Source organism: Syngnathoides biaculeatus, chromosome 19 (genome assembly GCF_019802595.1).
Source record: "Syngnathoides biaculeatus isolate LvHL_M chromosome 19, ASM1980259v1, whole genome shotgun sequence".
Lineage (NCBI taxonomy): Eukaryota > Metazoa > Chordata > Actinopteri > Syngnathiformes > Syngnathidae > Syngnathoides > Syngnathoides biaculeatus.
This window is the reverse complement of record NC_084658.1, coordinates 6,016,678-6,030,420: the sequence shown is the minus strand read 5'-3', so window position 1 is coordinate 6,030,420 and position 13,743 is coordinate 6,016,678. Positions and strand designations below refer to the sequence as shown.

The 13,743-nt window shown below is 42.7% G+C and overlaps 1 protein-coding gene across 4 annotated transcripts in view; it reads left to right on the top strand.

Moving 5' to 3' along the window:
• Positions 1–13,743, top strand: part of pola1 (polymerase (DNA directed), alpha 1) — a 69,650-nt gene that overhangs the window by 10,535 nt on the left and 45,372 nt on the right. For all 4 annotated transcript variants that reach the window (XM_061804941.1, XM_061804942.1, XM_061804940.1 and 1 more), the window contains exons 27-30: positions 12,466–12,498; positions 12,857–12,949; positions 13,054–13,259; positions 13,331–13,463. In XM_061804941.1, coding sequence (XP_061660925.1) covers positions 12,466–12,498; positions 12,857–12,949; positions 13,054–13,259; positions 13,331–13,463 — 465 coding nt within the window. The remainder of the gene's footprint in view (positions 1–12,465; positions 12,499–12,856; positions 12,950–13,053; positions 13,260–13,330; positions 13,464–13,743) is intronic.

The window sequence follows — 13,743 nt, the reverse complement described above, 5'->3', positions numbered from 1 at the left end:
TTTGTCTTGCATAACTGATGCAACTTGTAAATGTAGAAGCAGCGTATATGTTCTATGCCTTTGTGCAAAGTTTCATTAGCTTAAATATTAACGTAGATTTTAATACAAGGACTGAGGGAGTCGAAGGTCCAAATGACTTGATCCTTCCAAATATATATTGTTAGACTGCCAACATCACAAACCAGAACCATAACCTACTGAGAATACCATTGATCATGAGCCGAAAGAAACTTACTTTTATGCAAGCATGCCACAAATGACGCAAGAGTTCAAATGCTAGTGTAACATGGAGTTTATAGCAACTAGCTCATTTCTTTAACATTTTGGCAGCATGTATTGGGGAGTGATTTTCAGTGTTACTCGACATTTAATGAATTATGTGAGACATAAAAATAAAACAGTCCACTTGAACCATGGATTTTGAGAAAAGGTGTCACTCGATGTTTATTTATTGCAAATATGGAAAATGTTTTAAGTATTGGTAACAGGTGGTTACATAGTCTGTCCAGCATGTTTTGGGTCGTCCCGGGGGGGTCTCCTCCCGGTGGGACGTGCCTGGAACACCTCATCAGGGAGGCATCCAGGGGGCCACCTCATCTGGCTCGTCTCATTGCGGGGGAGCAACGACTCTACTCTTGAGCCGCTCCCGGATGACCGAGCTTCCCACAAAATCGCTAACGTAGAGCTCAGACACCCTGCAGAGGAAACTAATTTCGGCCGCTTGTATCCACGATCTTATTCTTTCAGTCACGGCCCACAGCTCGTGACCATAGGTGAGAGGAGGAACATAGATTGACCGATAAATAGGGAGCTTTGCCTTTTGGCTTAGCTCCTTCTTCACTACAACAGATACAAAGTCCACATTACTGCAAACACTGCAGCGATCTGCCTGTCGATCCCGGTTCCATTCTCCCCTCACTCGTGATCAAGACCCCAAGATATTTGAACTTCTGCACTTGGAGAAGGATCTCATCTGTAGAGTGCTTTCCACTCTGTACCGACTGAAGGCCGTGGTCTCAGATTTAGAGGTGCTGATTCCCAATCCACCCGCTTCACACTCATTTACGAACTGGTCCAGCGAGGGTTGGAGATCATGGAATAATGGAGCCAACAGAACCACATTATCTGCAAAAAGCAGAGATGCAACTTTGAGGCCACCAAACTGGACCCTCTCTATGCCTTTGCTGCGCCTAGAAATTCTGTCCATAAAAGTTCTGAACAGAATTAGTGATAAAGGTCAACCTCGGTGAAGTCCCAATTATCACTGGAACCCTTACTGCCGGCAATGTGGACAAACTCTGACACCCCACCGTTGTACAGGGACAGAACAGGCCATGTCAGGGTGTTGGGTACCCCATACTCCCGGAGCACCCCCCACAGGACTCCCCAGGGACATGGTCGAACGCTTTCTCCAAGTCCACAAAACAGATCTTGACTTGTTGGGCGAATTCCCATGCACCCTAAAGGATTCTGCCAATATGAAGAGCTGGTCCATTGTTCCACGGCCAGGACAAAAACCATACTGCTCCTCCTGAATCTGAGATATGGCTTCCTGGCAGACCTTCCTCTCCAACACCCTTGAAAAGACCTTACCAGGGAGGCTGAGAAGTCTTACCCTCCGATCCCCTGAAATAGGGGACCACCTCCCCAGTCTGCCAATCCAGAGGCACTGTCCCTGATGTCCATGCGATGCTGTAGAGGTGTGTAAACCAGGACAACCCCAAAACATCCAAAGCGTATAGAATCTCATCCACGCCTGGGACCTTGCCACTGAGGAGCTTTTTAACCACCTTGGTGACCTCAACCCCAGAAATAGCAGAGCTCGCCTCAGAGACCTCAAACTCTGCTTCTTCATGGGAAGGCGTGTCGGAGGAATTGAGGAGGTCGTCGAAGTTTTCCTATTCGAAATGTCGCCAGTCAAGGTCAGCAGCGCCCCATCACAACTATACACAGTATTTATGGTGGACTGCTTCCCCCTCCTGAAATGCCAGATGGTGGACCAGAATTTCCTCGAAGCCTTCTGGAAGTCGTTCTTCAGGGCCTCACCACACTCCTCCCACACCCAAGTTTTTGCCTCAGGGACCATTAAAGCTGCATTTCGCATGGCCAGCAATTACCCATCAGCTGCCTCAAGGGTCTCACAGGCCAAAAAGCTTGACAACCCCTCTTTAGAGGACTGGTGGCAGAGCCCAAGCAGTGTGTGGAGGGGAGCCTGAATATATCTAACTGGAACTTCTCAACCTCACATACCAGGTCGAGATCCTTCTCTCTGAGAGGTGACGTTTCACGTCCCTAAAGACAGTTTCTGTAATCAGGGATCAAATCGCCAAGGTCCCTGCCTTTGGCCACCAGCCTACTCAGAGTGCAGCCGACCCCTACGGCCCCTCCCACATGTGGTGAGCTCATGCGAAGGGGGACCACATTTTCAGGTAGTGCCTGGGTGGACCCCATGGGTGCAGGCCTAGGCACCTGGTGCTTGCCTTTAAGCCCCACCTCCGAGGGGGGCTCCTGTGACCCAATCCTTAGAAACGGAATCCTACATTCAATTATTTTGTTTGTCATAGGCGTCTTAAAGCCATGCTTTGTTTGATCCTTCACCTAGTATCTGTTTGCCATTGGTGACCCTGTCAGAAGCATGAAGCCCCAGACAATTTAGCTCCTAAGATCATTGTGACACACAAATCCCCCCCCCCATCATGATAAGGTGACAACTCAAGGAGAGGGAAAAGCTCACCTGTTTACGGTTTTTGTGCTATTTCTGAGACAAAATGCCATAAAATGGCTCTGAATTCCTTGTGTCCAATAGAATAGTAGGGCTTTGTTGCAATCTTGAAGCATCTTAGTGCCAAGAAACTATGTTGTAGTGACATTGTGACTGAGACACAGCCATTGTATTGTTAGGGAGAAAGTAGTTTTGAAGTTACGATACCGTTGTCACAGCATGTAGATTTGCACATGCAGTTCGGATACAATTTTTCCAGTCCAATCATCTTGTGAGCCTTAGGTGTCAAGCTCAACATTTAATTGGCTTGCGAAAGCATGCACATGAGCGTCCATGATTCTTGCTAAAATCTGGATCAAAATGTCAAGTTCTCATATGCAACAAATAGTGTTAAAATACTGCAAGCATTTTTAGTCACCAATCCTTTGTTTGTTTCTGCGAGCAATAGTATGGTTTCATGCCTTGAAAGAGTACCACACATGCATTATTTGCCTTGAGGGTGCTTGTGAAAAAGTACAGAGAAGGTCAGAAGGAGCTACATTGTATCTTTGTAGACATAGCCTATGACACAGTACCAAGAAAGGAACTGTGGTACTGCATGCGCAAGTGTGATGTGGCAGAGAAATATGTTAGAATACTACAGGACATGTATGAGGGGAGCAGAACAGCAGTAACAGGTTCCATAGGTGCGTCAGAAGGATTTAAGGTGGAGGTGGGACTGCACCAGGGGTCCGCGCTGAGCCCCTTCCTGTTTGCAGTAGCAATGGATAGGCTAACAGACGAGGTTAGACTGGAATCCACTTGGACCATGATGTTCGCAGATGATATTGTGATCTGCAGTGAAAGCAGGGAGCAGGCGGAGGAACAATTAGAAAGATGCAGGTACGCACTGGAAAGGAGAGGAATGAAGATTAGCCCAAGTAAAACAGAATATGTGTGTGAATGAGAGGGGTGGGGGAGGAAGAGTGAAGCTCCAGGGAGGAGAGATAGCGAGGGTGGACGTCTTCAAATACTTGGGGTCAACAATACAGAGCAATGGTGACTGTGGTAAGGAAGTGAAGAAACAGGTCCAAGAGGGATGGAACAGTTGGCAGAAAGTGTCTTGTGATCTGTGTGACAGAAGAGTATCCGTTAGGATGAAGGGCAAAGTTTATAAAACAGTGGTGAGGCCGGCCACAATGTATGGATTAGAGATGGTGGCTCTGAAGAAACAACAGGAAGCAGAACTGGAGGTAGCAGAAATGAAGAAGCTGAGGTTCTCGCTTGGTGTGAACAGGGTGGATAGGATTAGAAATTAGTTCATTATAAGGACAGCCAAAGTTGGATGTGTTGGAGACAAGGCTAGAGAGAGCAGATTTAGATGGTTTGGACATGTTCAGAGACGAGAGAGTGAGTATATTGGCAGAAGGGTGCTGAGGATGGAGCTGCCAGGCAAAAAAGCAAAAGGAAGACCAAAGAAAAGGTTGATGGATGTTGTGAGGGAGGACATGATGACAGTGGGTGTGAGAGGAAGATGCACAAGACAAGTTTAGATGGAAAAAGATAACATGCTGTGGCAACGCCGAGCAGGACAAGCCGAAAGAAAAAAGACTCCTTTGTTTACAGTATCCTTGTTATCCTTCATCGCAAAATTCGTTAACCATCAATTTATGGATTTCCAATGAGACAATTAACCATTTAGGTTTCTCTCATAACGGCCCTTTGAGGGAAATCATAACTATAACGTGACCCACGACCAAAATGAGTTTTACTTGAGAGTAATGATGTAAAATGAGTTTGAACTTAGGGCTGTCTCAATTAAATCTGTCGAATCAATTATTCTTTTGTTAACCCCCCCCTGCCCCCTTCTCCCACGCACACTTTTTTTTTAACTACTATTCTGCATTTTATTCTACACATGTTGCATGTATACGTTTGTACTTAGTCTATGGTACGGCATTAATCAAGAAGGTTAAACTTTGTTAAGCCAATAGAATTTCGGCTGGGCCTTTGTTTCACCAAATTGAAGTTGTTTTCATTGAGTTTTTCTGGAGCGCTGACATCAACTAGCCATCAGCCAAGTACTTCTCAGTAGTTTCCGACTCCAGCGATACAGAAATGCCAGCTGGCATTCAGAAGCGGCATCCTGATGTATTTGTGGCTATTGGCTTTTGCACCTCCGCCCCCGTTTTAATCGTCACATTTGCACTCTACTTTGGTGTCGTGATTTAGGAGGCTTTTTATTTTTGTAATTCTAACATGCACGCATCTCTGTCTAAGTGCAAATCCAAACCATGCACCCTCCTCTCCCCTGAGGTACGTTCTGGTGGGGAATGCCTCCATTGATTGGCTCTCGTCTTTCTCGCTCTTGTTTTAAATTGAAGTCTAATGTGGCGGGAAGAGTCAGGTCGAAGGTTACAGGAGTTTCAGAGACCGGGGGGGTTATGGAAATGGGATGTCGTGCCTGCCTACTGCCCCCCCCACACACACACCTTTTTTTCCCTTGAATTTCTCATTTGTTTGATCTTATCGTATGTGTCTAAATGTTTGTGCGAGTTTAGTTTATTTCGTGTGTGTATGCACAAGTGCTACTGGCTGAACTCTGCCCTTTGTTGGTGAACCATTTGTTGTGGGCCAACTCTGTCCTGGTATGTGTGGGTATTAAGGCGTGAGAGGAGGTGGGGGGTGATGGTATTAAAAGGAAGGTGAAGGTTTAGGGTTACACGGCCGTGGGTCTACCACAGATTGATGTCCCGCTCAACCCCTCGGCGTTATTTTGGGTCCTTTTGTATGTTCGCCAGAGAAGTGTCGGGCACACAGAATGAGTTATATGAACCACGGACAACAAGCGGTTATAATTGGCTGCTAAATGCATTTGTCACAGCAGGAAGACATTTATTGTCTAGTGAGCTCTGGCCAGCCGATCCATGATCTCATGCTGGATACATGTAGAAGTCAAAATTAGATATAAAATAGAGAGAGGATCAGATCCAGACATGAGATTTACAGAAGACTCCACGATCTATCAGCTTACTGGTGTTAATTTTCTGTTGTGGTGTTAATGTTGCTACTTGCTGCAAATTGAGTGTCTGAGAGCAGTTAAGGGAGCCACAAAAGTAAGCACTTCAATGGCTTTTATTTTGCTGTTCATTAGTCTTTTTTTGGATTATCGTTCAGCTACCGATGATAAAAAGTAGCTGTCGTCCTAATCAAGTGATGTAAACAATGCAGCCCGCTGGAAGCCACTGATTGTTTTGGAATGCATATTGATTTGACCTTTGACATTGTGCCAGCAAATCTGACAACCGTTAGCAGGTGTGTCTGTGTGTCGGGTGTGCGATCACTCCCTAAAAGCTGTGTAATTGAGTCTCTGTCCTTGTGTTTAAAAACAGACTGACAGGAGCTCGTAGTTGACATTATTGGATGGCATGCAGAGGGAGGGAGGAATAGACGCAAGCTAGGGTAACAGGCGAGGGTGTCGAGAGGTCAGAGTGCCGTGAAGGTTAAATCCACTCCGTGTGAATGTGCGTGCTTGTAATCAAGTCAGGGTAAATATTTTTGCCCCCATTGTCCTTCCTTCAGGTTTTGGATCATTCTTTGTGTCTCACGACTCACAAATCATTTCCCCGAATTAGACACAGGATTCCCACAACCATCCGATCATGTGTCATCTGTGTGTGTGTGTGTCGGTCGGTCAGTGTGTGACTCAACAGTGTCGGCCTCATTCCTATAGCTGCTCCTGTCCTGGACTCAAAGGGGCCATTTTTACCTTTCCTTGTATTAGAAATGTCCATTGTAGGTGTGTGTGTGTGTGTTTCTGTGTGTCTCTGAATGTTTGTGTGTTGGTGTGGAAACGAGGGCTGGATGTTTCCATGGTCTTCTTGTCCGTCTGTCCCCCCATAAAGAGGTGGCTTTACTCCGGACTTAACAAATAGTCACATGGGAGCAGCGCTGCTATTTTGGCTCCATTAGCTTGTGGTGGTGGCAGTGGATGGGATTACAGCATCTGAACTGTCTCTTCAGTTACGTTTGCTAATGAGGCCATGTGAGGAGAGCCTGGGATTGTGTGTAGCTCAGTGTATTGATCTAATCTCTGGTCTTTCAGTCTTGGGAGCTCATACTGCTGAAAGAATAATAAGGAAATTGTTTTGTATTGCTCGACAAAAGATTTACTTGGTCAAATGTGAGCAAAATTGTCATTTATAAATTGTGTCGTCTGAAAAAATAACTGGGAGTAACTGCCTGTGGATTACAGACAAAACAGTGTGAAAATGTTCATAATTTTAGCTACCAACATTTTCAGGGTATTAAAATGTTTATCTGGTATAAAACTTGTGATCTTCAAACAGTCTTTGTATCCTGGTTTGGTTAATGGTCAAATGGTAAGGAGTCATGGCGTAAAGATGAAAGATGTCATATTGCTAACTGCTAGCATACATGTCAATGGTCTAAAATCTCATTTGTTGTTACTTCTCCATAAGGATGAGCTAGTAATCATTTTCCTTAAGGTTAATTCATATTTTACACATTTTCCTTCCGGATGTAGATGATTGACGTCTCTGCACGTTCCATATATTAACATTACATAACATTAACATTTTCAGGGTATTTAAATATTTATCTGGTATAAAACTTGTGATCTTTAAACAGTCTTTGTATCCTGGTTTGGTTAATGGTCAAATGGTAAGGAGTCATGGCGTAAAGATGAAAGATGTCATATTGCTAACGGCTAGCATACAAGTCAATGGTCTAAAATCTCATTTGTTGTTACTTCCCCATAAGGATGAGCTAGTAATCATTTTCCTTAACGTTAATTCATATTTTAGACATTTTCCTTCCGGATGTAGATGGTTCACGTCTCTGCACGTTCCATACGAGCACATTAGGTCATGCAGTTCCCTTTCAGGGTTGCACCTTTATTAAAAATGGTGACTTTGCAAAAGGGAAAAAATAACAAAGCATCTGTGTCTTTCAAGCGACAGTAAAACAATATTTCAGATCCCATTGCTTGCTGATGAGCACTATTTACACGAACGCCATGGCAGCGAACAGGGTCGAGCTGTTTTACTAAGAGGAATCATTTTGTCAGTCATTTGGATTTGGTTCAGGTTTGCAGTGTCAATGAATTAGCAGCAAACAGTCTGCTGAATGGTATCTAGACAAGTGAAACGAAAAGATGGGGAAACTCTTGCAAAGAAAAAGACAGCATGTAGGATTATTTTACAGATTTACATATGACAAAGGAGCCCGATAGAAGGCAATCACATAGATCACATGTGTCAAACTCAAGACCCAGGGGCCAGATCCAGGCTGCCACATGACTTTATGTAGCTCGGAAAGGCAAATGTAGTCTCTCAGCTTCCATCATTCTTGGGAAAATCTCTACCAAAATTTAAAAGAATCCTATACCATAAATGATAACGGTGCGATATTTCAAGCATTCTTGTGTTACCAAACATGAACAATAGTTGAAAAACCCATTACTGTTGATTTCTGGTTCCCAAACTAGTTCTAGTGATGAAATATTTTTATGGTTTCACAGTTGTAACGACCCTCTGTGGGAAACCGTAACTACAATGTGGCCCTTGACAAAAATTATTTTGACTCCCCTGACATAGATGATTACACTTCAAATTGTCAGTCGTATAAATGGGCATCGTTTATGTGCTGCAAAAATAAAAAATTTATCCACACAGTGCTCGTTTTCAACAATGGTAGACAATTGTTGAAATAAACTATATACAATCTGTACTATTGTACAACTTATCTAAATGTGATATTTACCGCGTGGGGGCCTCGGTGGGGTGGGGCAGGGGGGAATCTTTCACTTTTTATCTGACTACCCACTGTGGTGTGACTTGACAATGAACATCCAAAAGTTCGTCGCACATTACAGCAATGTAAAATAAACTTTCTACAGCTGAAGAATATTCATTTCCATCCATGTTTTACACTGCTTATCCTCACTGCTGTGCCAGGTATCCTGGAGTCTGTCCCAGCTAACTGCGGGCAGGAGGCGGGATACATCCTGAACTGGTTGCCAGGCAATTACAGGGCACATATACACAAACAACCATTCACACTCATATTCATACCAACAGGTAATTTAGTCTTCATTTAACCTACCATGCATGCGTTGGGGATGTGGGAGAAAACCGGAGTACTGTACCTGGAGCAAACCCATGCAGGCACGGGGAGAACATGCAAACTCCACACAGACAAGGCTGGATTTGAACCCAGGTCCTCAAAACGACGAGGCAGATGTGCTAAACACTCCTGACCTCTGTATCCTCCAGTGCTCCATCAGAGCACTGAGGAGTGACTTTGTAACACGTAACCAGGCATGCCGAAACCCTCAAATTATAAACAGGTTTTTTCTTCCTGATGAGGTTACCTATCTGGTATTTACCTGGAGTCTTATCTACTTTTTTTATATTTTGTTTATATTTTCTGGGGTAAAAGTCAATTATGTTTGGAAGCCGCATTTTTTTATTTATTGTATGTTCAGTGACAGTTTTGTTGCGATGTTTGTCTGAAAGGGATTTTTTTTTTGTTTAATTTATTGATGTCAATTTCTTGAAAATTTAAAATGCTTTATTGATATGTATTGTTTTGTTTAAAGGGCCATTTTGCCAAAGTTTTCTATAACATATTTGACATTTGCGTTTTCTCTATATTTAAGGCGGAAAATCAATTGAAGTTGCAAATCTGATTTTTGGGAAGAAAATAGGAGTGATTTCATTTTAGGATCAGTTCGCCGAACCCGGAATCCTCATTGGGATTTTTGACCATGGTGGAAGCATGTCGATAACTCCTCCTTTCATCCTGTTAACTGCTCTATTATTGGTAATGTTCTTGCATTACAAACAAGAGGTGGCAACAAATGCATTTATACAACAAATACTCTTAAAAATGCTCAATATGGTATTAACAATAATTGGATTTTGAAACAGTAATACTAACCAGTAGAATTTTTTTCATGGATTAGCCCTAAACCATTTTATCAATATTCTCCATCCTTAGCCTGATAAAGACTTGCATTTGTTTCTCCAATATTAAGTCCTTACTGATGACAAATTGTCCTATAATAACCTTTACCAACCCCCCCCGTTTTTCTTACTTCCCTGTAAACATGCTTGTTATAGCGGTTGTGGTGGTGATACAGTAGTTGTATTATTACAAATACAAAATTGGCATTAGTTTTCCATAATGGATTCATAAAAATATGTATACCAATATGTGAAAATCACGTCACACAGTATTTATGTGTTGGAGAAATTTTATCTTTTAATAGAGAAGCCTATGATTTGTTCCCCCCCCCCCCTTTTCTCTCACCTGACTTCAATTAAAATAAGCTTTTATGCTTTGTGATGGTGCTTGACTGCCTTTTTTTTCTGGCTGGGGGGAGCGGGGAATCGCCAAATAAATCACAACAAAAAACAACGACAAGTGAAGCAAATCATGACTAACATAAACCCAGTTCTTTAGATCGTTTTACGTGACAAAGGCTATTTAATCGTTTCTGTCAGAAGCCACTTAACTGCCACAAGTAAATTAGTAGTTTGGACATGAAACATCGCTTATTTGCTCAACGTCATCCAGTTGACTTTGCCCGTGTCAGAGGCAACGCAGCGACATTGGAATGTGTCCTTTCCATCTGGTTGCGCGGTGTATATTCTAATTGAGTGGACCGCGGGCGCATTGTTGTCATTGTGAAGTTATTTACAATGAACACCAGTATTTGTGATCTCAGCCAGTGGTACTAAATCAGACATGCTGTTGCGACAGACAGCCCCATCAAGCAGTAGACATTAGAACACAACTATGACATCTTCTTGGACAGGTGTGTGTTTTGGGAGCGAAGCCTCTGGTACTTTTGTGTGCATAACACCTCACATTAGCAATAAATCTTATTAGTTAAGCTTACTTTATTTCCCCAGTCTTTGTGTGTTTTTACACATACCTCCTGCATGTTACTTGTGGACCCCCCCCAACCCTGAACTCTTACAGTGCTGTGTTCCTCTACAGTTGCTATTTCAGTCAGCCTGCAGTCATCCCAAAATGCTTTTAATCAGAGTGCTATTCAAAACACATGAAAATAACAATAACCAAACAAAGGCATTTGTGTAGGACTGAGGAGTAACTTTCCTTCACTGTTCACCCTAATTGATTGATATTGTCAGAGATACTAGTTATTTGACATCTTTTATATCGTGTCTGCAGTTACGTATTACAGCACTATAATTGTTGGATGTGGTTTTAATACGTCAATCAATGTAGACTGTGTACTTTATGTGTATATAAGTTTTTTTGGTCAATTGTATCGATTTCTGACAGGAATAAAGTTTTCCCTGGGTGGATTCAGATCTGGTATCATTGTATCATTTTGCTGAATTGAGCTGATACTTAACCTGATGGATTGTATTTTTTCACTAAAATACTAGCCAAACTCATTGCATTTATCAGTGTTACAGGTTCTGGGGCGATTTGATTTGGGGACTGGGGGGGGGGGAGCTTGTCAACCACAGCAAAAAGGGTGCGAATATTGTGAATATAGTGTTTACTTCCGTCACTGTGCTTTCTTTTAGTTAGGTTTTTTTTTTGTTTTTTTTTTTGTTTTTTTTTTTTGCACACTGCTCTCATACAAATGGAGGTGTCACAATCAAACTGTCTCTTTCACTTCTCCAAGAGGTTAATGGAGAAAATGCAATGTCATGGCTTTCCAGTCCTGGAGTGGCACAAATGCTTTAGGAGCAATTGTGATGAAGTGGAGTTACTACAAGTCAGGATGGACAAGTTTAAGATAGTTGGTTCATCCCATTCGCAACATCACCAGGAATTAAAATGGATTCTTTTCTTCATCTTTGTGCCACCCTTAGTTGTGTGACAAAGGTTCTAAAGAGTGTGCCACACTTGGGACTAAAAAAGAGTCACAAGTGACAGGAATGATCTGAAAGCAGGATAGTGGTGAGATTATATAAATCTTGGGTATTTTACCATGTTTTTTAATGTTTGGTCTGCAAAACTCCTTCTACCACAAGTGTGTTTGTTAAGACCTTGACCTTGTTGTGCAGCCTCTAATGGAGGAGACTGTTCTGTGAATGACTCAAACACCCGCCTCGGTCCAGTGGCATGTATCACCCCATAAAACATGCTCAAGTCCCACTCTGGTTTCAGGGAGTGAATGTGCCCCTCCCAGCCCTTTTCTTACTCTGAAATAGCCCGCGGCCTTGTCCCCACAGCCACTCACTTTGTTGTGTTGTGCATGCGTATGACGCCGCAGTTGATGCAGGGGCAGATTGGCGGCGACAGTTCACGCCAAGTTCTGTCGGGCCGATTGACCCCTCCCCCTCTCAAATTAAAGACCGAGCTCACACCTGTTCGGATCACTTTGGTTCACACACACACACACACACACGCACACACGCACACACACACACACACGCACTCACACGCCGGACAGCCACTGTTAACAGTCTTTGTCCATCAGTCACTTCTTGGGTGATTAAGGCCATTACGAGTCATTAAGAAGAATTGTGTGTGGGTTGAAAAGATGGCTGTCACAGCACGCTCTCATAATTAGCCAATTATCCCCCGTTTAAAAGAAAATCACCTGCTCTGCTTTTGTGTCCACACACGTAGTCACGGTAACACAGGAAATAATATTTTAGTCATTAGACTGTATGTCCCTAGTGTTTTAATTTTGTGGCATTGCCAATTTTGATCTAATCCATGTTTTTTTTCCTGTATTTTCTCTCATTCAGATTCTGATGCACACCAGAGACATGGTTCAAAAGGTTGGTATACTGCACTCCATTCCGTTTCATGGCACTCTAGCATTTGAATAATTCAACAATAATTTGGTTGATAAGTCTTGGACCAGACGACAACATCTTTGGGATGTAAAACTGAAGGGAATTGAAACTTTTCACATGTATCACAATAACTTTACCAACTTTTAAGACTTTAAAAAAAATGTTATAGTGGGTTTATTTGTATTTAATCCATTATAGGATAACTAATATTTTATATTTTGGCATCCTTTATTGGGCTGCATGAGAGGAGCAACTTTCAAGATTGTATTAAAATTTTGGGCAGTGGGTGTGTATTATGATTCCCCCCCCCCCCCTCCATTTTAATTTTTGTTCTGCACAGATGAACCTAGAGGTCATCTATGGAGACACTGACTCCATTATGATAAACACCAACAGCCAGTCTATGGAAGAAGTCATCAAGCTGGGGAACAAGGTGGTTTTAGATCATAAAAATCACACTTGGCCAATAATATGGGTTCTTTTTTTTTTTTTAATACGTCGGTTGCATCTTTGTTTTTTGTTCTTTTTTCTTCTCAGGTGAAAGCAGAAGTAAACAAGCTGTACAAATTGCTAGAGATTGACATTGATGGAGTGTTTAAGTCACTTCTGCTGTTGAAGAAAAAGAAATATGCTGCCCTGGTGGTGGAGCAGCATGCCGAGGGGCGTTACAGCCTCAAGCAGGAGCTTAAAGGCCTGGACATAGTTCGGCGAGATTGGTGTGATCTGGCCAAGAAATGTGGCAAGTATGTTCAAATCAATTTAAAAAACAAAACAAAACTGCATTTTAGTTAGTCATTCATGTCTCATGTTGCAGCTATGTTATTGGTCAGATCCTGTCAGACCAGAGTCGCGACATAATTGTGGAGAACATACAGAAACATCTTGTGGAAGTGGGAGAGAATGTAGCATGTGGGGCGATACCTTTACAGCAGTATGAGATAAACAAGGTAATGAACATTTTCATACATAGCCAAGTTCTATTTGTCACTCAATCAAACTTTATTTGTATGGCGCTTTTCATGCATAAACTGCTATTCAAAGTGATACATGGATTGAAATCAAACCCTCCCACCACTTGTCTGTAAGGACACAGACACATTCACACATACAGCATAAGGATGTAACGACCGACGGACTTGAGACTGGGTCCAGAGTATCCAGGTCAGGAAATACCAACTCAAGGAGCCATCTGCACCAGGACATGATCATAGGCTGCGGCCATACGTC